Source organism: Drosophila busckii, chromosome X (genome assembly GCF_011750605.1).
Source record: "Drosophila busckii strain San Diego stock center, stock number 13000-0081.31 chromosome X, ASM1175060v1, whole genome shotgun sequence".
In the NCBI taxonomy this organism is placed as follows: Eukaryota; Metazoa; Arthropoda; class Insecta; order Diptera; family Drosophilidae; genus Drosophila; species Drosophila busckii.
The window spans coordinates 3,975,763-4,000,342 of NC_046608.1; the positions used below are offsets into that span (position 1 = coordinate 3,975,763).

At 44.9% G+C, this 24,580-nt stretch overlaps 4 protein-coding genes across 5 annotated transcripts in view; 2 read left to right on the top strand and 2 right to left on the bottom strand.

The window, feature by feature from the left end:
• The first annotated feature begins 6,089 nt into the window (after positions 1 to 6,089).
• LOC108605642 (transmembrane emp24 domain-containing protein 5) lies at positions 6,090 to 7,428 on the top strand. The gene is made up of 2 exons (XM_017995425.2): positions 6,090 to 6,263; positions 6,331 to 7,428. The coding sequence occupies exons 1-2, from the start codon at positions 6,162 to 6,164 to the stop codon at positions 7,042 to 7,044; spliced, it is 816 nt and encodes a 271-aa protein (XP_017850914.1). The 5' UTR covers positions 6,090 to 6,161; the 3' UTR covers positions 7,045 to 7,428.
• A 10-nt stretch (positions 7,429 to 7,438) lies between these two features.
• On the bottom strand, positions 7,439 to 8,075 carry LOC108605643 (NADH dehydrogenase [ubiquinone] 1 beta subcomplex subunit 7). The gene is made up of 2 exons (XM_017995426.2): positions 7,977 to 8,075; positions 7,439 to 7,908 (listed from the first exon to the last, which is right to left on the bottom strand). The coding sequence occupies exon 2, from the start codon at positions 7,905 to 7,907 to the stop codon at positions 7,554 to 7,556; it is 354 nt and encodes a 117-aa protein (XP_017850915.1). The 5' UTR covers position 7,908; positions 7,977 to 8,075; the 3' UTR covers positions 7,439 to 7,553.
• Positions 8,076 to 8,555: 480 nt separating this feature from the next.
• Positions 8,556 to 24,580, top strand: part of LOC108605340 (E3 ubiquitin-protein ligase highwire) — a 44,107-nt gene continuing 28,082 nt past the window's right edge. Inside the window, 13 exon segments of the mRNA XM_033294361.1 lie at positions 8,556 to 8,626; positions 9,063 to 10,134; positions 10,192 to 10,578; positions 10,764 to 12,601; positions 12,656 to 12,795; positions 12,856 to 13,379; positions 13,444 to 14,536; positions 15,298 to 15,465; positions 15,516 to 17,148; positions 17,230 to 17,904; positions 17,959 to 18,106; positions 18,166 to 18,268; positions 18,647 to 18,782. Of these exon segments, the coding sequence (XP_033150252.1) occupies positions 8,556 to 8,626; positions 9,063 to 10,134; positions 10,192 to 10,578; positions 10,764 to 12,601; positions 12,656 to 12,795; positions 12,856 to 13,379; positions 13,444 to 14,536; positions 15,298 to 15,465; positions 15,516 to 17,148; positions 17,230 to 17,904; positions 17,959 to 18,106; positions 18,166 to 18,268; positions 18,647 to 18,782 (7,988 nt within the window).
• Positions 18,932 to 24,324, bottom strand: LOC108606044. 2 transcript variants are annotated; one of them, XM_017995891.1, is made up of 5 exons: positions 24,267 to 24,324; positions 20,884 to 21,246; positions 20,444 to 20,821; positions 19,750 to 19,909; positions 18,932 to 19,695 (listed from the first exon to the last, which is right to left on the bottom strand). In XM_017995891.1, exons 2-5 carry the CDS (start codon positions 21,037 to 21,039, stop codon positions 19,001 to 19,003), a joined length of 1,389 nt encoding a protein of 462 aa, XP_017851380.1. In that variant the 5' UTR covers positions 21,040 to 21,246; positions 24,267 to 24,324; the 3' UTR covers positions 18,932 to 19,000. The 2 variants fall into 2 exon arrangements, with proteins under 2 accessions (XP_017851380.1, XP_017851381.1); XM_017995892.1 differs by having other exon boundaries at positions 20,884 to 21,224; positions 24,267 to 24,296.

Consider the following 24,580-nt stretch of genomic DNA (forward strand, 5'->3'; position numbering starts at 1 on the left):
TTGGGGCTTTTTTTGCGCTGTAGATCGATTAATTTTCTGGCTTATGCTGACGTCATGCTGGCTAATTTTGGAATCTTACAGCTTTGTTTATGGAATTTCTGTGTATGGCAATAATAAAATTTCAATTTCAATTGCCCAGCATTTGACATTTCACTTTGCTCTAGCTGACAATCAATTAAAGTTTCGATGAGCAGCTCATAGTCAAGTAGCAATGAAATAAAAATGAGAGCGCAAACTAAATTAATAGCGAGAATAAATTGTGTTGTTTGCATCACTAAGGCTTGCAGCTTAGTCTATCGATAGTATTGATAACACAATTAGTACTTTGAGAGCGCAAAAAAAATTAATGGCATTGATAGCGAGAACAAATTGTGTTGTTTGCATCATTGAAACTTGCAGTTTAGGTCTATCGATAGTATCGAGTGCTTTTAAAGCTCGCAGCCTTATCACTCTATGCGCCGCTTAATTATATCGATTAAATCGATAGCACAATTAGTGCTTTTTAGCAATCTTCCAAAACATATTAATTATCTGCTTTGTTTCACTAAATACTCTGTGGCGCTGAAGAATTTGCCAACATTGTGGGCTTGCCTATAATGCCAAGGGCAAAACAGAGCGTGACGAATTGCATTTTCATTTCCATTTTCATTAACAGAGTATGCAGCTTGCTGCTGCTGCAGCAAAAAAAAAAAGAAATACAAAAACGAAAAGTGGTAAATGCACCAGCGTAGCTGCAACATATTACTGTCTATGTGTGTGTGTGTGTGTGTGTGTTGCACAGCTGCATGGATGCGAGTGGAAATCAAAATGTGTGTATGACTCATTAACGTCTGGGTCGCAGACGGTTTCCCATTTTCAAAAACAATTGTGAAAGTGACACGTGCACTCAAGCCTCTCCTACACATATTTCTTTTTCTTTTACTTTTAATTTTTACATTCGTCTGAATGTCTGTGTGTATTTCTTTTTTTTTTTTTTGGGTATTTTTGCGAGTTTTTGGGCAAAATTATTTGCGCTAATGCTTAGACCTCACCCAGTTGATGTTGGCTTAGGGGTGAGCTCAGCTCAGCACTGTTAACTACCCTCGGTGTACCGTCCGTGTGTACATATGAGGGTTACTAACGGTAATGCCAAAAAATTTTACGAGGGACGCACAACCTTGAGTTTAATTTAGCGAGGGTGAGGCATAGCTTGTTATGCGGGGGGTAGCTGGGCTTAGCACCCTGTGCGTGCGTCGAATATTAGAACTACCCGTAAACGGGCCTGGGCCAACAACATGCGAACTTTAATGGGCAACCACCCGGAACACCAACAGCAACTAATAACGGGGGTGTGCGCTGAATCAGCTGTTTGGCTTTAAGCCTAACTGAAACTTAAGAAGCCTATGGGCAGAGATTAAGGAATACACAGATATTGATTATATTGGAGCAACTATCGATAGCACAGCAGTGCCAGAAAGTTAAGCCAACTAACAAATGCTCAAAGGAACTTAACTAATTGAAGGATCTATAGATAATACAGCAATGCTAGAAAGTAAGCCTTGGCAAAGATTAAACAATATTGATTATATTGTAGCAACTATCGATAACAAAGGAATAAGGAGTACACAGATATATTGGAGAATCTACTTACAGCAATTCTATAATCTTATTCCAGCTTACAACTGTGGAACATACATAATTAAAGGATATTGGAGAAGATTTATCGATAGCACAACAGTTACTTGAAAGTAAGTCCAGCTTACTATAGGAAGAAGCCTATAGAAAAAAAGAGTTTAAATTTATTTATTTAAATTGCCTTAGGCATTTATTTTTGGCATGACTAATGCTTAATTCAAGTGAGGGTGAGGCAGTCAATAGACTTTCCTGTCAGAAAGTGATAAAAAGTCAGCGTCAAGTGTTGCTTGAAAAGATCTTTTCAGCTCATGGATTGCGACTTTAACGATAGTGTGCACTCGCCTGACCCCAGAATCGGGGGATTGATAGCAAACTCTTTGACACATTGTTTGTTTCTCATACAAAATGCACTCAAATCGAGGCCTGAGCCCTGCCTCAGCCTCAATGTGGCACACACAGCTTCAGCCACCGCTGCCGCATGCGGGGCTTGGCCCCGGGGTGTTAATTTATGACAGTTCAAAAGGGCGTGGCGCCCAGCATTGGGCACCAGCGTATGGGTAACGTTTCCGTCGTTGCTTTTCAAAAGAATTGCCAAAAAGACAAAAAGAAAAATTGAAATGAAAGCAACAAAAACTAAGGGTATTATATATATATATATATATATATACATACATATATATTGTAGTATATAGTGAGTAACAATTGCTGCAATGTGCGGGTGGTGCAGGCGGGACAGTTGGTGGTGCATGGGCTTGGGTGTTGCTGCTGCTGCTGCTGCTGCTGTGTTGCAGACACAAGAAAAACCGAACAAAAATTCAATGCATGACTCATGGACTTTGTACATAAAACCTGGCATCTCAAGTTTATATATAGTATATATATTATATTTCAGCGAATTGGCAACACATGTTTAGGGTTACCCAGACTGTCAACACAAGCAGAGACTGTCGTCGATTTATTAACAGAATATTATTACAGCCGTTAAGCAGAAATTATAATTGCAGCATAAATATTTTTATAGTAATAATGTTTTCAAAGCGCTCTAATTTAATTTTATATTTAGCAGCAAAGTGAGAGTAAAATGCCATTTGAAGCTTAGCTTGAAAGATATTAGAGCTCATATACAAAGGAAGTTTATATCTGTAGACATATGTACATATGTATGTATTTATATATATGTATATAGATTGCTTGCCGATCATAAGACGCGCGGCTCCACTGCGGAAATGAAGGCGCATTAAAAAAGTTAATCACGTACGCAGAGCAAGAGAAGAAAAAAAAAGAAAAGGGAAAAAGTTATACACATGCATACATTTACATATGTATATGTATATATGTATTATGTATACAGGATAGTTAAAAATGACATGCATGGTCTGAGTTTATCCATTGATATTCAAATCGCATAGTTTGCTGTTCATATGAACGCTGCAAGTCTTCTGCTTCTTCTTTTGTGACCAGGGGGGCTACGCTTATGGAAAGGTAAAAGAGAATCGAAGGCGTAGATGGAGACTGTTTATATCTTTAATACGCCGGCAGGTAGACGACAGCCAGCGTCTTGGGCTGTATAATCGATTATACAATAACGAACAACTATAAATGGATACGTTAGCAGAGAAAGATTTAGATGAGTGTACATAGTACGTAAATGGGTGTGTATTTTCCGGCTTTTGCAAACGCACAACACACACATACATGTGCATAGTACACATAGAGAGAGTGTGTTTGTGTCTTAGCGCAGGGCGCGGTAAGTTCAAGTTCAAATTTATTTGTATGAGTTTGCTAGCCTTTTGAGAGTTTTCCGGTCTGGCTTCGCGTTCATGTCTGTGTGTGTGTGTGTTTACTATGCTTGCATCACACACACAGATACATACCATATCCATATGTTTTTCTATGCTTGTAGCAATCTTGTTACTGCGCATGCGCCCACTCCCACACTCTCTTGGTTTTTTGCGCTCTCAATTTCGAAAATTCCAAACTGTGCGCTCTTGTGCAACGTGGTGTGTAGTTGCAGCTTAGCCAAATGCAATGCCAAATATGGTTATACTATGCACACACACTCACACACATAGACTCTTGCGGTCAATAACTCTCTCATTCATGTGCACTGCCTGCTTTACCCCACTCGTCCCTTTCTCTTTGGCAGCCACTTAAGCATTTGCTGAATGAATAGTTTATGTTCTTAGGCGATAGGCGGCGCTACTCAAAACGTTGATTGACAAGTGCCGGCTCTTAAAGGAACTTGAGTTTTCAAGCACTGCAGTGCAATTAAACTGTTCACAGCCTGTCCTCTCGCTCTCTCTCTCTCACTCTCTTTTTGTCTCACACTTTTAATGTAATTTACTATGCTGCTAATATTAACGTAATTGCAATAACCACCAATTTATGTAAATACATATGTACATATATACATATTTATGTACATATGTATGTACATAGTTTGCTCTCTGCACTGCGGCTCTCTAGGGCAAATGCAGTTTTTAGAGGGTGGAACTTTTATTTCACAATTCGCCGCAAAAATTTGCCCAAATAGGGGCAGAACTTTATGTGCGCAGGGGAAATTCAATACAATACAGCATACAAGTAGGGAAAATTTTGAAAAGCGCATGCGCTGGCTTTCTGGAATTTTGTTTTCTACTAAATGCACGTGCAATTATTCACATTCTTTCTTTTGATTTGCCCTTTTGTCATTCTACTATCATTTTGCCGGCCGCTGTGCAGTTACATACATACATATACGTTATGTATACAAGCTTGTAGCTATATATATATGTATATATATATATATATATTTATGTATGCATGTGTTTTTATTTTATGTCATTGTCATTGTGGGCTTAGGGCAAAGAGCAAACGAAATGTGAAGGTTAAAACGCACTAAGAGGAGCTTACAACTAGCGGCTTTGGACCTTTCGTTTGTCTGAGACCAGTGTTGCCAGCATTTGAGTGGCAATATGAGCTTGATTGACGAAAAAAACAAGCTAGATTTAAAATATGCGTCAAAACTCATGTTTAGACCTAAAAAAAAGGTCGCACAGTTGAAATGTGAAGTCGAAATTCGTGAAATTAGGAACTTACGCATAGTTAAAGTAAAAGTAAAAAAAAAGTCAGCGCCTGCAAATTAAAATATGCTAGATTTCAGGCTATAAGCTATTTTCAAATTTTGTAAGCTATTCCATTTTTAAATATGCTAGATCTAGCCTGAAGCTAATCTGCCAACACTGTCTGAGACCCTTTATACATACAGGTATGTAAATAAATTTAAACGTACCTTTTATGTTTAGAAAGCTTATTTTCTTACCGAAAGTAATTGCAATTATGTTGATTGTCTGCATTTCTAATTAACCTTACGGCATATCAATAACCTTCAGCTGCTGTTGCTGCTACTGCTTCTTCTTCTTCTTTCCCAGCATATAATGATAAGTTCCATGGGCAACAAAGCTATCGATTCTATTGATAGCAATATAGCAATCAGTACAGCGCAAAATTCAAGTTTAATTTACAAGTTAATTAGCAGCATCGAAGGCCCCACCATGTATTTCAGATAATGTAATTACAACAGCAACTAGCAATTATGTTATAATTAAATTTGCTACCATTTAAAGCGCTCTTACGCTTATTTTGTTTCTATGTCAACATTTTGTTTCTTGACGGATTAGAAGCAAGTGATTATTTTGACGCAAGCGGCATTAACAGCTCAACCTACGCAATTGACCAAAAAACAAACGAGAAAAATTTCCTGGTTATAACAACCATAGACTGATAAGAAAATGATAGTGAAGCAAAATAGATACGAAAATTGTTTGCATAACCTGCTTTATCTATTTACGTACTTATGTCATGTGCACTAAAAAAAAAATACTAATATTTTTTGAAAAAATTCATGATTCAACTTTACAGCAAAGCGCTTCCCAATCATTTTTATACTTTTATAATTTTATTGTAGACGATTTATAGCATTATTAACTTAACAATCTACTGCTAAAAATCGAAAGTTCATAAGTATAATTGCTTTAGTGATGAGTTTACAATGTCAGTCTCATTGATTGGGGTGTTTCCTTAATCAGCAAATGAGTCTTGATAAATAAGCAATTTTTTCGCATGCGCGATATGCAAATTTAAAACAATTAACTAATTGTCATTACATTATGTTTACGCAAAAAAACTTGCTACTTTGGTGTGTGTGTTCTATTTTGTCAGTATGTAAATGAAATGGTAATGGGCACAAGGCAAGAGACATTATAATGCAAGGGCACTCGATGGGGCACCCAAGCAGTGGCAAATAAATACTAAGACCGGATGGCTTACTTATTTAAATTCTAAATTTTGGATTTGCTGTTGAGCTTAAGCAGACGTTAATTTTGAAATGTGACTTGTGGCGCCATCTATTGAATTTTGAAGTCTAGTTTGTGACTTCGAGCGCCACCTATTGGATTACACAGTGTAGTTTAAAATCAATAAGTTGGCCGTTAGTTATCGTTTTATGTAAATGTGCTTCGCACACACTGTCATCTACTCGTTGCTTAAACTAACAACGCGGTGGCTTCATGCCCACCCCTGAAATTATACATCGGGAAATATCGGAGTATCGGAAATATATATTTAAATCACTAACACAACTCTATTTGATACTTCCGCGCATTGTAATGGTAAGCAAACTTCATAACAAATAAAATTTGATATGCTGTTTACTAAGCATTCGTCACGCAAACGCAGAAAACAAATTACATACTGTGCTGCTGGCTAGGACTGCTGCTATGGCCAGCGTCCAAGTTCAATGTAAATGCATATGACAAAGAGATGACCATATATGTAGATGCCGGCAAGAAAGAGTGCCTATACCACAGCGTCAAGGTCGGCGAAATTATAGACATTGAATATCAGGTGATCGACGGCGGTCATGGTGATCTGGACATAAGCTTTGCTCTACTCGATCCCATTGGACTGGTCATAGTCAGTGACTATAAGAAACCGGAGAATCTGCATCAGCATGAAGTGCAAACGGAGGGAGACTATCGCTTTTGTTTTGACAACAGCTTTAGCATGTTTAATCGCAAGACTGTATTCTTCGAGCTGATTGTAGAGCGCGAGGGAGATCAGAATCACGGCGACCAGCAATGGAAGGATGTCAATGAGCTGACGGGTCTGACCCCGGAAGAATACTATGAAATGAAAGTGCAGGATATAATGGACTTTATTGGTCGCCTACGCCTGCAGCTGACAAAGGCGCGCCAGCTGCAAGATGTGCTACGCTCCCATGAGGCACGCGATCGCAATCTGGCCGAGGCCAATTTCCAAAAGGTCAACAATTGGTCACTCATGCAGATAATCGCCATGGTTGGCGTTGGCCTAATTCAGGTGTTTATGCTGCGCAGCATCTTTGAGACGAATGGACGCATGCATATGTTCTGGCGCAAATTGGGCATTTGATGAGGCATTGCTCCAATTCCATGTTTAAGCGTTTACCAAAGATGTTTGCATTTTTCTTCTATCAACTGCGTACATCTCAAAATGCAAATTGTTAAGTCACAAATCAAGTTAATCATTAATCGCAGTCAATGCCGCAGTCCCTTGGTCTCTAGTTAGTGTTATGTAGGTCCTTGTATCCTTAAGTGTGCGTGTGTGCATGATGTTTGCATTTATTATACTAAAAGCAATCTTAGTTAAGTCCAAATCAAATGTTGAATGAAAATATATACCCAATTGGGAAAATTAAGTTTCTGGTCTTTGTTCACTTCATTTTCCACATTTGTTTTCATGTTAAACAATTTTTTTTTTTTATCGTTTAATTAACTAATTTAAAAAAAAAAAAAACAGAACAGGCTCCATATTATTACTAGGCATGGTATTTTATTTGAAATTTCCGCTCGCGACGGGCAGTGTGAGGAGATTGGTTGACTGCTCCACTATAACTTTTGGTAACTGTTCCAACTTCAAATTTAACCAGCCTTGTTGAGACGCTTCTGGCGTTCCAGCAGCCGGCGTTCGCGTTCGAATTCCTTCATGCGCAGCACATAGTCCTCATATTCACAGGTCAGATAGTCGTGCTTCTGGTGTGCGCACTGGTAAACAAATGGGAACTTGTCACTGCGGCAGGCCTGATACGTTAGCAGCTTGTGGGCACAGTAGTCGCGATCTTCGAGCGGCAGCTTAGCAGATTCCATCTCCTCTGGTGTAGCAATCATGACGCGTTCCTTGCGCGACTGAAATCCCAGCATGGGATCAAAGCTGGGCACCACATCGGGGCCAGGAAAGACATCTGGCTTTAAGTAGTGGGTTACACCGTTGCCCATGCTGCTATATGAGATAAGAACGTGTTTAGATTCGAGCAAACGCAGTCAGAAATAACAAAAATAAATTACGTAAAATGTTTTTCGATGATTTGTTGCTGCTGCGGCGCTGCTGTCAGCTTAGCTGTTGTTGTTGTAGGAATTGACAGCTGCTTTTGACCAGGGCTACATATAATATAGCTTTTAATCGATAACAACAATAACAAGCATAATTATTGTCAGCTCTGTTATCGTTCGCTCTATTATCGTTTGCGATAAGAGCGCAACGTAGGGCAGCCCCCTGTTGCTATTAATCGATTCGAAACTATCAAACGGTAGTGGTGCACTCACAAAACAAGAAATATGCATTAAGTTCGCCAGTAGAGTAGTTAATTCTTAGTTATTTTGTAAATGTTTGTGCAATAAATTTTAGCCAAAAATAAAGCTGGCAAGCGCCAGTTGTACATTAAGTTGCCAATCGCTCAATAGCAGTCGTGTATGTGCGTTTGTTTGTGGTCATAAATAAAATAAAGCAAGTGGAGTTTAACGGTAAAATTGTAACGGCATACATACAGCTATAGCGAAAAAAGATATATATGTATATATAGACGAGCAGACGTAAAATCGATTCGGACGAAGCGCAATTGCCGAAGTTATACAGAGCCCAAAGCCATGGTTGGTTTACTAAATCCAATGAAATATGGCGATCATTTCTATGAGCTGTATACGAGCAATACACGCAGGTAAACTATAAACAAATGCACAATAGATAATTGCAGCCGCCGCAGTAGCAGTAGCAGTAACAGTAGCGGCGTCGGCAAACGGCTGCTTTTGGGGTTGAAAAATCGATCGATTGTTCTTCTCGGAAGGTATGTAGGTCTTCAACCCCTAAGGTGGTTGGCCTGTCGACACCGTGGGTTGTTGGGTTGCTACCGCCTGCCGTCGCCAGCCCACAAACGGGGTTGAAATTTGGCGCCCGCTTTTGCACGACAAGTGGGCAGCGCTGTGGCAACAGCTGAGCGATAACAGCTGCTTTGCCAATCGGCGGGCTGTTAACATTTTGCCGCGACCTGCATTACTTTCGTAGCTGTTAAATCAATATTTGCTGCATACTTAATGTGAATACGTGTCCCCGAATCCTGTGGCCTTGTCTTTAATATCAAATATATATAATTACAGAAAGTTGCAAAATGAACGCAAGGCGCTTACGAAACGCAAAAGCCGCAAAGAGAAATCGGCAGCGGCGATGGCAGCAGCAGCTGCAGCCGCAGTGCTGGAAGGAAATGCCGCTGGCGTTGCAGCGGGCATTGTGAATCCGTTAGATCCACCGCTAATCAAGGATCAATTAATGTTGCCCACATTTCCAGTGGCGCACATTGAACTCGATCCGAATGCATCAAAATTTGCCGTATTCTCCGCCATACGCTCCACAGTGCTGGAGGCAGAGACGCGCTTTGCGCTGTTCAGCGAAGGCGGCCCAGGCGCAGGTGCCCTAAAGAAATGGAGCGCCAACATGGGCTCGTCCTGCTGTTTGATCTGTGCCGGCAGCTGCATGGTCAGCAACATGGTCGAGTGCTCCTGTCATGCAGCACAAGCAGCAATCGCTGGCGTTGCGGGCATTGCGGCCGCTGTAGCTGCTGGCGCGGCAGGTGCAGCAGTTGGAGCAGCAGCGCATGCTGCTGATAAACGCACAAACAACCATAGGGGCAACCATAGCGATGACGACTCGGATGTGGAGGAGCCCGAGGAGCGCGAACCCGTCTATGCCACAGTGCCGCTTATTGTGGGCGCTGGACTGCGCAGTCTCTTCGAGCTCATAGCGGACGCACGTCACATTCAGCCGCTGCTCTGCACCAAGGCGCTGAAGGCGCTGCTCGACGTTATACAGGGACAACAACCAGAATCATTTAAACTAGAACCAGAGGAACTGGTTAATCCACTCTACGATTTACTGCTGGATCTGGCAACGATGCCGGCAGCGCTAACCTCCAGCACCGGTGCCGAGGCCAATTGGTCCGCCATGGCCTGCGCCGCGCTCATCGGACTTTGCATTGCGCGCGGCGACACGGGCAAGATGCTCAAAGCCATAGCAGCTATGCTAATGTCGCCGCGTCAGCTCTCGGCGCAAATTGTGCAGCTGCCGGCGGTGCTGGCGTCACTGCAGCATACAGTGGTGAGCGCAGCGCTGAACAAACCCACACGTCCGGATTTCTATACGCATGGCGTACCACAGAATTCACTTATCGATGAGGTAAGCTCAATCTATGTGCCCAACCCTGTGCCTGTGCCTTAACGTGTCGTTTTGTAGTTTTCATTGAAGATTCCAATGCTGTCGGTGCCCATGCTGCTCAGTGTGCCGGCCATGGCCTGCGATGGCGTCTTTGTCTATGTGCTGTATGGCAACACGCTGCTGAAGATTGGCACCGGCTTTGGCGGCAGCTACAAGGGACACATCTATGCACAGAACGATGAATTTCATCGCGAGCGTTACACTTGGCTCGGCTACAGCGGCGGACAGTTGTATTTCCGGCGTAATTGCGGCAAGCGCGGTCCCGACCAGCTGCAGCTCATTGGACTGGACACGCTGGCTGTGAAGTCAATGAATCCACTCAACATGCTGTCCATGCGCGAAGGCCTCAACTATGTGCTCTTCACCGACGATGATTCGCTTCATGCCATTTGCAGCAATCGCGACGTAAGCAAGGCGACTAAACTTAAAGCTGAATCAGTTGATTTAATCATTTGTTGTAACTGCTGACGAATTGTTGCTTGATTTAAGTTTAATTTTAATTGCATTGCACTTGTAATTTATTTACTTAAAGCAATGCTGCTGTCTATTGTTTAATTGGCTATGTATTTAACAACTTTTGTTGCTTGCAGGACACGCTGGTGGTGCGGCGACTGCATCTGTATCACAACAGCTACAGCAGCGAGCCGCCGCCGTTTGAGCTGCCGCTGCAGCTGGCGCGCAAGAAGTTCCGCACACTTGGCTATGCCGCCTTCGAGGATGAGCTGCTGAATCAGAATCAGATACAGCGCATACAGTCGGCGCACAATAATTTCGAGCCCAAGCTGCCGCCGGGCAGTCGCGACGCGGAGGTGCTGGGCGTGGCGTGTGGCAAGGAGTTCGGACTGGTGCGTGCCAGCAGTGGGCGTGTCTACTACTATGGCAAGTCGGCGGCGCTGGGCTTGAAGTGCGTGGGACGCACCATGTCGCTGAAGTTAACGGAGCTCATAATTTCCAAATCGGCGCACATAGTGCATGTGGCTGTGGGACATGATGGGATACATGCGCTGCTGGTGAACGAGGACGGGAGCGTTTATTTTACGGGCACAGCGCGACGCGGCGAGGATGGCGACAGCTCCAAGAATCGCCGTCAGCCCAAGGCGGTGAAGCCCAAGAAAATGATCAAGATCGAGGGGCACACGGTTGTGCATGCGGCTTGCAACAATGGCACATCGGCTTTTGTCACCAAGACGGGCAAGCTGATTATGTTCGGCAAGGATACGGCGCACTGCGACTCCATGGGCTTCGTTACCGAGCTGCTGGATCAGCATGTGAGCAAAGTGGCGCTGGGCAAGGCGCATTGCGTGGCGCTGACGGCCAAGGGGCAGCTCTACACCTTCGGCTTGAACAACAAGGGGCAGTGTGGACGCGTGTTCAACAAAATGATGCCGGTGAAGGATGTGCCCAGCTCGTCGGCTGCCTTTGCGGACAAGCTGCGTCATAAGCTGGACTTTTCCACGCTCTGCGACTACGATGATCACAACCTGGTGCAGGGACAGTGTCGCGTCTGCATTATGTGCCGCGAGTGCACGGGCTACAATGTTAGCTGCGTCTCGGCGCTGAATGTGCCGCTGGAGCAGCGTGTGGCGGGCAGCAGCTGCCCCTGCGGACATGGCGATGCGGGCTGCGCCAAGTGCGGTCTGTGCGCCGCCTGCGTGGCGCTGCAGGAAAGCGAAAGTGAGGCCAAGCTGGAGGTTAAGCCAGCGCCAGCGGCTGAGCTGCAGCGTCAGCAGCGCTCCAAGACGCTCATTATGCGACGCAAGGAGAGCAAGAAGCCCATGGAGCTGGAAACTGGCGCCGCCGGCTGCATTGGCGGCGGCGGCACGCCCACCGACTTAGAGAAGGATCCACCGCGTGTAGCGCCGCTGGCGCCACAGCTGCTTACGCTGCCCAGCATGTCGCCAGTGGTGCAAGTGGCCTGCGGCCTGCATCACACTGTGCTGCTCACGCTTGGCGGCGAGGTCTTCACGTTCGGCAGCAACCAGTACGGCCAACTGGGCACGGGCGATCTGCAGCCCGTGAACGGCGCCGTGCGCGTGCATACGCCAGTGCCCATTACCCAAATCGCCGCCGGCAGCAATCACACGGTGCTGCTCACCCACAAGGGCATTGTCTATACGTTCGGCAACTACCAGAAGGGCCAGCTGGGGCGTCTGCCCAGCGATTCGGGCAAGCCGGGCTCGCTGATTCCAGCTGCGCCGCCGCCGCCAGCATCGCAAACGCTTGCGCTGCAAATCGCTGCACAGCAGCAGGCGGCCAAGCAGCGGGAGCATGTGCTGCAGCATCACGACGATGATGACGAGGATGTGGCCTGTGCCACTTGCCTGCTGCCTGGCGGCTCCAAGGAGACAATGCTGGTGCCGCCGAATACTTCGAATATTCTGGCGCAGCGTCTCAAGTTTCTATGGAACTGCTCCATTGGCGCTGTTACGTAAGCGAATCCAAATTCCAAGTGTGCTTAATTCTAATTTTATTATCGCTTTAGTGGTCTTGGTCCCGCCTTTGGCAAGAAGGTCACCTGGATAGGCGCCAATGGCGATCAGACGTTTATTAAAATCGATGAATCGCTGATCACAGCGCAAATGCTGCCCAAGATGCATGTGGTGGCCAACAAGAAAACAATTTGTAAGTTCTCCACACTGTCCACACACATGACTCACTCTAATCTCTAATCCTTGCTTGCAGTGCTTATACCCAGCATTCCATTGTCCTTCCACACGCTCTCGATCAATCGCAGCGACGGCAGCTGCACGCCGCATTATCGCGGCCAGACCAACTTTATGCGTGAGCTGCATCCGCAGCAGCAGCCGCTGCTGCTGCCCGAGGTCAATCGCAATGTGGATGCAGTGCCGCCGCCGCCGCCGCTGGCAGCGCCGCTTGCCCTGCCACCGCTGCTGCTGCCCAGCAGCTCGCCCGGCGTGCCCATCAATGAGCAAATGTCGCGCAGCATGCACGAGGCGCGCAATCACATCTTTGAGGATCTGCAGCCAGATGCGGGCGCTGCGCCAGCTGCTGCGCCGCGACTGCGACGCGGGCGTGCACGTCCCGATGCCATCTCGCTGCCCGCCATATCGCCGGATCAGGCGCTGCCCGCGCATCTGGCCTTTGCCATGGATCCCAGCTACAATGTGCTGTGGGTGTTCGATGCCATGCAGCGCAAGTTGCGTTGCCACAATGTCATTGCCAGCGAAATAGCCGCCGATGATGTGGTAAGTCCCAAGCACCACCAATCCTATGTGCTCCACTTTGTTTAACTCGCTCTCTCTTTTGCAGAATGCCGCCACCTATAAGGCGCTGCTGTCGCCGGAGCTGTCGCTGCCCTGCAAGGCGGAGGCGCGTGTGTCGCGCTCGCAGGCTTCGCTTAATCTGCTGGCCTGCCTGGATATACTCACCTCGGCGCAGGACAATATACCGCGCTGCTTTGAGCAGCCGCTGCCCAAGACGCCGCATCAATCGGTGGACACGCAAAGCGGCGACTATCAAGTGGTGACGCGCTTTGACAACTTTGGCGGCGGCTGGGGCTACTCCGGGCATAGTGTGGAGGCGCTGCGCTTTATGGCGGACACGGACATTGTGGTGCTGGGCTTTGGCATGTTCGGCGGACGCGGCGAGTACAGCTGCAAGATTCGTTTCTATGATCTGGGCGTCGACGGCGGCAGCTATGAGAAGGATGGCATTTTGCTCTGCGAGACCAAAGAGGTGCCCTACGAATGCGCCGCGCGCAGCAAACATCACATTATGCTGCCGAGACCCATGAACGCGATTGCTGGACGCTGGTATTTGGTCTGGGCACGCATTGCCGGACCCTCCTCCGATTGCGGCTCCTGTGGACAGGCCACTGTCACCACCGAGGATCAGGTGGTGTTTAGCTTCAAAACCAGCAAGAAAGCCAACAATGGCACCGATGCCACCTCTGGCCAAATACCCGCCATACTCTATCGTTTAGTTAGCCAGGACAACAAGCCGTCGCAGGTAGTTGGTCCATTGGACGCCGATCCTGTGCAGCGCATCTCGCGCGCCTTTGCCAACAGCGTTACCCGCGAGTGCTTCGAGAGTCTTGTCGTGCTGCTCAGCTGGTCCTGGGACTGCTTCAAGACGCAGCTGCGCGAGCAGCGCGATCGTTCGCGTCCACTGCAACTCCAACAGACGCTGCAGTACCTCGGCCACGTCAACAAATCCTGTCTGCGCCTGCTGCGCAAATACACCAACGAGATTTATCCACAACACTCCAGCACAACAACAACAACAACAACAGCAGCAACCACTACTAGCAATTATCCAAAACCCGCTACGGCGGTCTGCTCCAGCACGCTTGGTGGCCACACCGTGCTCGCTTCACTTGGCAGAGCCTCAGCCAAGCCAAAAGGTAAGCTCCAGCACAATTTGTTGGTTGAAACAAATTTACTAAATGGAACATTAACATCAGCATAAATTTATAGCTAGCACAGTTTTGAAATTTGCCATTAATCTGATACGCTTTATATGGTTAAAGCCTAAAAAAATGCCATTGTTTATTAACTTTTAATGTATTTAAACTCTTAATATCTATGGCAATTATTAGCAGCATTGTTAGTTTTTATTAAAAGTAAGTTAGCTAAAGCTGGGCGCAGCCAACTTGGCATACGCTTTGACTTAGAAATTAAAGTATATTAATTGCTTGCAGTAAACTAGTAAAAAAGTATTTTTAGTATTAGTAATACAAGCATTACAAGAATATATATACTTTATGGGGTCTGTCACGCCTCCTTCTCCCCTGTTACATACATTTGCACAACTTCATAAAATCCTTTTCCCATTTTTACAAAAAGAGGGCGCAGCTAAAGCTAAGCGTAACCAACTTTATTATACACTTTGACTATAGAAACGTTTAAACATTAATAAAGCTGAACTGAACAGCTTAGAATTAAAAGAAAGTTAACAAAAGCTGCTATATAGATTTAGAAACAGCTCTAGCTTAGGCCTACAGTACAGTTGCTGCATTGCAGCTATTTTCGATTTCGAAAATGCAGTTCGAAAAGTTAAATCAAAGCAGTTGAAGTAGTTCAAACTTAACAATTTGCTAAAATAGTTAAACGCCAACTATAATATATATATATATATGCACATATTTTACCGATTTGCTTACAGAGAAGAATATCAAGAGCGGCTCTAGTCATGGCTCGACTAGCGGCACACAAGTTTCGAAGAAAACAAATCTGGAGAACATACAATTGGCCGAATGCATTGGCAATGTGCGAGCGCTGCTCATTAGCATATTTTGCGATGATATCTTCAAGGACATAGCCACGGATGAGGGTAAGCTGTAGCTCCATATGTGACCAACTGCTTATAAAATTCATTTTTAGGTTACGCTCTGGTGCTGGAAATACTCGACGAGTGTCATTTGAGTTTTGTTGCCTGCTTCGATGCTTTTTATCCGACCGCGTCGTTGAAATGGAATTGCCTGTGCGACTTGTTGGCGCAAATGGATCGCGGCGCGCTGCACTCGCGTCTGCTGAGCGCCATACTGGCGGGCTTATGCTCACCCACGGTGAAGCTGCGCGCCACATTCTCGCTGCTGAATCCGGCGGGCGGCAATGAGCGTCGTCAGTCGATTATCAGTCCCAGCGACAATTCGGGCCTGCCCATGTTGTCGTCGACGGAGGCGCATCAGTATCCCATATTGGTGGAGCAAATGATTTATCGCACGCAGCAGGAGAAGAGCGACTTTCTGAGCAACACGTGGACATTTAAGGATGTGCTGGTGCGTCTGCTGGACATCATAGCCAGTCCCATACGCTCGCGCATTGAGCTCATCTACAGTCGCTGCATGGGCGGCAGCTATGTGCTGAAGGAGTCCATCAATCAGGGACTCATAGACAACTGCTGCCACCTGCTGGCGCGCGTGCTGGCCGAGATTGTCTACCAGACGGCGCTGGGCGAGTTCGACAAAATGTTTTTGCAGCCACGCGCGCTGCATATGACAGCGACGCGTTTTGCTCGCTGCGACATGAGCCGCACCTGGAACACGGGCAACTTTGGACCGGACGCCATTGCGTTCTCCGTGGATCGTCCGGGCATTGCCATTGCCGGCGCCATGATTTACTCCGGCTCGGGCAGCTATGACTATCAGCTGGAGCTGCTGTATGACAACACTGTGGACTTGCAGCCGCAGCACAAATGGGAAGCCATGGAGTCCATAACTGGCAGCTATGATCAGGATCAAGTGCACAATGAAATGACCGAAGTTAAGTTTGATCATCCAGTTGCTATAAAGGAAAATGCGCGCTATGCTTTGCGGCTTTGCTCGCAAGGCGCACGCACTTGCTCCGGCGATGCGGGCATGACCAGCGTGCGTGGTCCCTGCGGCGCCAATTTCCATTTCTATGCCTGCGACTTGAGCTTCAATGGCACAACGCCCGCCCGTGGACAGCTGCCCTGTTTGCTCTACTACAGCACGCCGCTCAAGCAGCAGCAGCAGCAGCAGCAGGAGCAACAGCAGCAGCAGCGCCAGCAGCAAACGCTGGAAACTCACGCCATAGCCGAGCTCTCCAGTCGCGACACTGCGCTGCAAATAGCCGCGGATATTACCAAGAAATGCACGGAGCTGCTGATACTGGCACGCAATGCGATGGCGGCCAGCTGCTCACCCACTGACAACTCGAACAGCTCCAATCATACACAAACTATTGACTCGGAGCACAACATAACGCCCATCGAGGAGCACATGGACATTAACTGGGCCAACAACTCGCGCACTGCAGCGCTGCCTGTGGATCCGCAGCTCTCGACTGCGGCGCGTGACCTGGGCAAGCGCATTGAGTCCTTCTCCAAGGGCATTATGGAAACCTTGAAATTCGACAAACGCTCCAATAATCCATTCGAAATGGAAATCGAGCTGGGCGCCACTGAAATTGGCGTTGAGGAAACGGCTGAGCTCAACTTTTGCAATGGCCAAATGGCAGCCAAGCTGAATGGCAATGAGCGCGCCAGCAGCGAGTACGAGCTGCCAGCAGCAGAGCAGCAGGAGCAGCAGCAGCAACCAGAAGAGCAGCAGCAGCAACCAGCAGCACGCGAGCAAGCGCAGCTGCCACATTCGGACTCCGAGGAGCCGCAGATTTTGGGCAGCGGCGCTGCAGCGCTGCAGCTGCTTGAGGTGTTCAATCTGAGCGCCTCCAATATGTTCCATACGCTGCTGCCGCTTGTCTATGCGCACATTGCCAACTTGGCGTGCAGCGATCCCAAGAGCTCGGTGCAAATTCTGGGACTCATCAAGGAGATTCTGCCGCACATTGCCGCGCTCAATCAACTGCATGTGGGCAAGCAGCAACGCAGCGATGCGGAGGCCAGCAGCGCCACTAGCACCACCAGCAATCACTACTGCGTTGTCGAGTCCGAACATCCGTATCGCAGCGCCAGCGTCAGCTGCTATCGCGTTGAGTTTCCGCCCTGCGTGCAGTGGCTCACCATCGAGTTCGATGCGCAGTGCGGCACCGCACAGCTGGAGGATTATCTGCTGCTCTCCATACCCATTAAGCCGGCTGCAGCTACAGGCGCGTGTCAAGCTGCTGCTGCTGCTGCTGCTGCTGGCGAGGATTACTATGACATGCTGGACAACAATGTGAGCGCCAAGCGCAGCACCAATTGCCACAATGCGCAGCTCTATATGAACAGCTGTCAACCGGGTGGGGTGCCAACTATGCGCTCCGACGATGCCAGCGATCCGGACTGGATTGTTGTACGAAAATTCAATACGTTAGTAATACCAACTTTTCATATATAAATATATAATATTTGATTTAATTGTAGCGCCTCCAATTGGCTGCAAAATGTGCTCATCCTGCCTGGCAATGTGGTCGAGTTCTCATTGGAAACTGCCTCAATGTATGCGCAGGATCCGCATAATAATCGCTTCGGCTTCAAGTGCCTAGTTGTAGGCTATGATAATCCCACTGCAGTAAGTCACACTCACACACTATTGCTGTCTCTTTCTTATGCTATTGCTTTCTCGCTCAGATCAATGCCAGCAACTCGTGCCTCATACGCCTCGAACAGGAGTTGGCCTATTTGGGCGGCATGTGCGGCGCCAATTTAATGAAAAAGGAACTCAATTTACCAGGTGAGGCTTACAAAATGCAGCAAAACTTAATTCCTATGCGATTTAGGCAACTCAAAGTTGCTTTAGCCTATTTAATTCCAATTTTTAATCTTTTATTTTTAACTTTAACTTTTTAATTTTCATGCTTATTTTCTTCTATATTACTAATTGTTGTAAATAACTTTGCTTTATTTCTGCAAGTTGGAAACTTAGCTAGAAATTCAATATTTTGTTAGTTTTATAATTTAAAATTTTCTTCCTGCTCCAAGTGCAAATTTGTATAAGTTTTTAATTTTTTTCTATTTCTATTTCAAATCAACTAAATTAATTAGCTTGTGACTTTAATTTTCTGCCTGCAGACTAGCATATAACTAAATCCTAATTTGCTTTTATTTATAGACGATAAGGATGTTGAGGATATGAGCGGCATTGAGGAGACCATAAGCGCTCATCATGCGCTGCTTTCAAAAGGATTTGCGCTCTCCGATCCGCAGCTAACGGTGCATCAGGCGCTGGATTCCTTTTTGCCCATAGGGTAAGTGCAACAAAGTTATATACAGTTTACAGTTAAATTGTTTATACATATATTACTCATAAACATAATTTAATAGCTAAGAATTTTGGTACAACAAAAGGTCACTCTTGATGGTTATTGATTGGTGGTGCTTGTGGCCGCTTAGCGTCTTGCAGCTGTATGTGTGTGTGTGTGTGTGTGTGTGTGTGTGTGTGTGTGTCTAGGTGTGTGTGTTTAATCTACAGATCAGTCTTGAGCAGGCCAGCATTCTCGATTTGGTATACAATCTGCGTCTCCTTGTAGGTGCGCGGCTCTGGCTGCACCACATCCAGCTTACGACGCTTGCGTCGCTGCACCGAGCGCCACCAAATCACCAACAGCAGCACCACTAGCAGCACCGCCAGCAGCACGCTGCCCAATACGATATAAGCGACATAGCTGCGATGCTGGCAATCCGACGCAATTAGCTGACGCAGTGGCACAAACTGCGCGACGCCGCCGCCGCCGCCGCCCGCTTGGCGAAACAGCAGCTGCTCGCTATGCAGGCGAAAGAATTCATCGCGTGGCACGCCAGGCTCACTGCTGCTCTCCATGAGCTGCTCACAGCTCCAGCTGTTGTTGTAGCGCAGCTCGCGTATGCTCAGCGCAAAGCGCTCATTGAAGTGCAGCGGCAGCGCAGCAATTTCATTGCTCGGCTGCATATTGTTGTATGCCGCCTGTGGCAAGCTGCTGCGCACTGTATTGTTGTGGAAACGCAGCTCCAGCCGCTCGCTCAGCTGATAATCCTCATGCACGCTCAGACTGCGAAACGCAATGTCGCTGGTGGCGCCAAAGTCATTGCCACGCAGCGTTATGCCGTCGCGTATATGCGCCGCCAGCCACTCCCCCGCTACGCCCACAAAGCGATTGTCGCTCACACTTAGCTTGGAAATGCCTGCAAAACAAAATTTGAAGTTAAATGTTATAGTTTGATATAGTTGCAGCTTACGATTGAAGCTGAATGCATGCGAGTGCAGCTCCTGGAAACGATTGTGCTGCATGCTCAGCTCATTGCGCACCTCCAGCTCGTAGAACGCACGCGTGGGCACATTGCTGCCAAAGACGCAATTGGCAATTATCATTTGCTCCACAGCAAACTTTTTAAAGGCCTGCGGAATAGACAAACAGAGCAATTGTTATAGCATAGTTTAAGGCTTTCGAGCTTAAGTATTTGAATAGGCATCGAAATATGCTGAGCGCTTAATGCGAAGTGCTACAAATTTTTAAACTGAACTGAACTTGCAAACCTTTTGAACTTCCAATACGAATTATTGTCTTTAATACATTTAGAATTTCGCAAACTTAGTAGCTTTTTAGTCTAATCATATTATAATATAAATTTAGAATTTACTTTAATACTTATTTATATAGAAAAAAGTATTACGTTATGTTTAAGAAAAGTTTGATCACAATCTATCGCTTTTTGCAAACAGAGTTGCCAAATTAGATTTCATTACGCCATTTTAATTCGTAAGCAATAATGGGAAATTAATTTACCTTTGTCTTGCTATTGCCAAATTAGATTTCATTATGCCATTTAAATTCGTAAGCAAATATAGGAAATTAATTTAGACACTACCAATATAAATCTTCTATTGTTGCTGCTTAAAGCCTCTCCCTTCCTCTCTCTCTCTCTCTCTCACCTGCGATTCGATGCGTTGTATATGAACGCCCTCCAATTTGAGCAATATGGCACTATCCTTGGTGGTGGTGAGCCCAAATGGCTGCATCTGTTCGATGCGGCCGCCCACAAATGAGATCTCCTCGATGTTGCCATTGATGGCATGCGAGTCGATGAGCTGAAAGTTCACCTGCTCGAATTCGACAATGAGCGCCTTGTTGCTTGTATCGCGTGGCACGCTCAGAGCGAATTTATGCAACACCAAGTGCTGAATATGCTGAAAGCTAATCTTGCGTAAGTTTTCAGTTCTATGCAGCGAATGCGCCTCCACAGTCAAGTTGCGGCAATTGCGCACCTCCAAATGATAAATTGAGCCGTGCAAAGGCTTCAGCATCATGGGCTAACATTAAAGAGAGAGTTTAAATTAAGAGAAATGCGTGTGTGGGGGGCTGCTGCACTTACCTGTGGATTGTTGTTGCAATCGCAAATCATTTTGGTATCATGCTCTGGGCAGCTGAGCTCTGGCAGCGCTGCCGCTGCTGAGCGCAGCAGCAACAACAACAACAACAACAACAGCAGCACACATGTGGGATCTTTGACGTTTCTTATATTTTGCATTTTGTCACACTCTTTGTTCTCTCTTCTTTTTATGGCAATGTTGTCACTTGATTTGCACACATGCTTAACTTTTAGCAAAACATATGCAAACGGCTGTCGCTCTCGCTCTCTTAGTGTTTCAATGCCAGGACGTTTCAATTCCTATTGTTGCGTTTCGCATTTGGTTTCGGAACTGCTGGTGCGACCTGCTAAGCGTTTCACAAGCAACTGATAAGCAAAAATACAAAATATTGTTTATCGCCTGAAGGTGTTTCGAGTTATCAATTGCTTTTGTTCACATGTATGCGTATCTCTCTATCGATGTACATGTGTGTGTGTGTGTGTGTTTGTATACACTCAAAGAAAGAAAATTGAGCTGCTCAAATTTCGTCTAGTTCTGACTCATTTGGTTACTGTATACGGCAATACAGTAAACACTTGTTATAAAGAATAATATGTAATTTAAATTCAAATAACATTGCGTATGACTTAACATTATTTTTATAGAATTTACATAACTATGCAGTTTTATATTTTAAATACCAGCTATAAGTTTGTTGAATGAAATATTTCAAAATGCAAACTTCTTATTCCAGCTTGCATACTGTATTTGATATTGATTACTCTGTTTTTACGAGCTATAAAGCTTCAATTGTTCCAATTATTTAACTATTGCAAACGCATATTAACTTTTATCAAATGATGATCGATTACTGATTTCCACACGTAAAGTGTCCATCATCATCTAATATGAGCTGCTGGGCACTGATAGACAAACAAAAAGCAACAACAACTACATAATTGAAACGCTATAGACATTCCCGTTACGATCTGTATTTCATTAGCAGCCAACAGTTGGTTGTTTGTCTATATATATATCGATGTGTGTGTGTGTAAAGTTTATAGTCGTCGGTGGTCGGCAGTGCGTTCGGTGTGCTTCAATCAGCGTCAAATGATGTTAATTGAATTTGGAGGTCGTCATAGGCTGGCCCCCCATACATATATGTGCATATATATAGTAGCACACACGATATGAACTTACAGATTTGTCTACTCTCTCGCGCACAAAAACAAACATGAGCAATTATGCTTTGTTATTTGTTTATGGCCATTTCATTTGTTTATAGAACTTAATTTATAAATGCGAACGTACAAAAACAATTTATTGTAGTCACCAAGCAACCAGAGCTGCTGTTTAAATATTTGCATGCAAGTCATCTGATTCCTCAACATTTGTACAGTTTGTCATTCCAATATATGGATGCCTCTATTGCTAAAGCTTACAAACTGCAGTTTAAGCTTTCTACTTGAGCAAACACTCGCTCTCTCTTTAGCTCTCTTTGGCTCTTTGCTCTTAACAGCGGATGCGATGCAGACACACAGACAGACAGACAGACAAAAACCCTTTACTTTGCTTTTGCGCTTTTATTTGTCTTGCTATGTGCTTTGTCTTTGGGTTTGGGGCCATAGGAAATTTCAATTAGAGTAAAATTGCATTTCCTGCTCGCAAGAATTTCAACGCGCTTCAAATCAAGTGTTAAGCTCAATTAGCTCTTCAATTATACCGTTAATTGCATGCGTGTTCATATAAAAAGCAACGCCCCAACATTTCAGTGCGAAAAAAGCAAAACAAATTTATTTAAATTTATCATCAAGTTTTATATTCGCATTGCACAATTTCTTAGGCCAGCATGTCTCACAGTTATTCTTATCGCAATCTTATCGTGTTGTGTATAAACAGTTATACCAACTCCATATGTGCGCATGTATGTGTAGATTAGATATGTAACTGAGTCAGTTATTACAGTGGGTAAAAATACATTGCTTAGTCATATGTTAGGCAAAAATATTGTGTGTTTAACATCTGGTTTAAAGTACATTTTCAACATATTTTCGTAGAAACTAATTAGACATTTTCTAGAACAACTTGGCACAAACTCCAAACACTCTTTTAAGCTTAAACAATTGTTTTTTTGTGCTTCAGGCACGTGTCGAAACAATAATGCCTGACAAGGCTAATATTCATTTTTCAAAGAATATAATATTTTTTTATTGTTCAACGAACATAACTCTGCAGTTTTTTGTTTTTTTTTTTTTTGTTGGTTGCAGCAGCAGATTTCGCTCAACTTTTCATGACATTGACTCCAAGTGGTATATTACTTGTCTTGCTTTATTTATTTTGCATTAGTGTGTGTGTGTGTGTGTGTGTATTTGTAAGCGTTTTTAAGCGTTTTAAGCAATTTTTATAGCTTGTCAAGCAGCAGAGCGCAAACTAAAAACAGATTTTGTACGTCATGCGATTTAACCTTGAAATATCGAGAAATAATTTGCTATGGATATGGAAAAAGTTGGCAACTTTTATTTTGTTTGACAACTGTCCAAAAAATCACATGTGGGTGTGGGGGTGTATAAAAATACATACATACATATCATATTGTAGGTGTAACTGTGAGTACATTAGCTTAGAAATGTGTGTTTTGTTATTTCTTTTTTTTTTGCGGCTTTCTTTGTGCGCGTGCTCGCGCTCTCTTTCCCACTCACTCACTTATTGCTGTGCTCATTCATATGCAAATTCTGTTTAGCATTTTTTTGTTTATTTTGTTTTGCTTTGCATTCGTGCGTGGGTGGCTGGCTGATCAGTCTGGGATTGTTCTTTCTTATTGTTGTTGTTTTTGTTCCTTGCCTTACGCAACCCACAAGCCGCCAAGCCACAAACACAGCCGAGTGCGCAAACCGCAATAGAAGGGGAGCCAAAGATCGTTGTGATCCTGTCAAAACTAACAACAACAAAAAAAGAAGAGAAAAAAAAACTTGCTGTGCTTTTGCTTAGCATTTTTGACGCTGCTGCCAACGTCAACTGCGCACAGCCGGCTGTTTGTTTGTTCTCTCTCACTCACACACACACACACTCTCGCGCTCTGCCACTTGACATGCATAAAATAAAAAGGAGAAAAAATAAACGTCTGCTGTTGCAGTTTTTATTGCTTTGAACTTTTTTGTGGTCGTTTAAACGTTTGGCTTGTGTTTTTTTTTTCTGTGAACACGCTGCACATTAATTCTGACTTAATAATTGTAAATATACATTAGCAAACAAGCGGAAAAATAGATTGTGACAGCAAATAGCTTAAGGCAAATATTTGCATTCGCTATGAAATCAGCGCACAAAATTAAAACGCACGCGATACCGATACGACAAAAAAAAACCAAGAACAACAAACGTGTAATTTATTATTTGTTGCTAAACTAACCCCAAGCGACCAAGAGTTTCTCGTTACGGCGCGATCGACCGGCGTAAACGCGTGCAAATGTCAAACTGAGCGCCAAAACAGACAGCAAAAATTTTTACGACGTCGCCGTCAACTGCGCGCTAGCAGCGGCAGCATCGCACAATGGGTAAATACGACTCATAAATTTATAAATTTTGAATTCAGTTGCTGTTTATGCTAAGGCATTGGGATATAGAATATAGAAATGTACTTAATTTTATTAGATATAGATTGTAGATTGTGCTGCTACAAATTCAGTTAGCCAAAGCATCATTTTGATTTAGTTCCACACAAAC

Excerpts from the sequence above, each read along its gene's own strand:
- LOC108605642 (XM_017995425.2), top strand. The coding sequence starts at position 6,162 with ATGCCCACCCCTGAAATTATACATCGGGAAATATCGGAGTATCGGAAA. Across the intron at positions 6,264-6,330 it reads TACTTCCGCGCATTGTAATG|AAAACAAATTACATACTGTG; the intron begins GTAAGCAAACTT and ends ACGCAAACGCAG.
- LOC108605643 (XM_017995426.2), bottom strand. The coding sequence starts at position 7,907 with ATGGGCAACGGTGTAACCCACTACTTAAAGCCAGATGTCTTTCCTGGC.
- LOC108606044 (XM_017995891.1), bottom strand. The coding sequence starts at position 21,039 with ATGCAAAATATAAGAAACGTCAAAGATCCCACATGTGTGCTGCTGTTG. Across the intron at positions 19,910-20,443 it reads TACAACGCATCGAATCGCAG|GCCTTTAAAAAGTTTGCTGT; the intron begins GTGAGAGAGAGA and ends TCTATTCCGCAG. Across the intron at positions 19,696-19,749 it reads GCATGCATTCAGCTTCAATC|GCATTTCCAAGCTAAGTGTG; the intron begins GTAAGCTGCAAC and ends TTTGTTTTGCAG.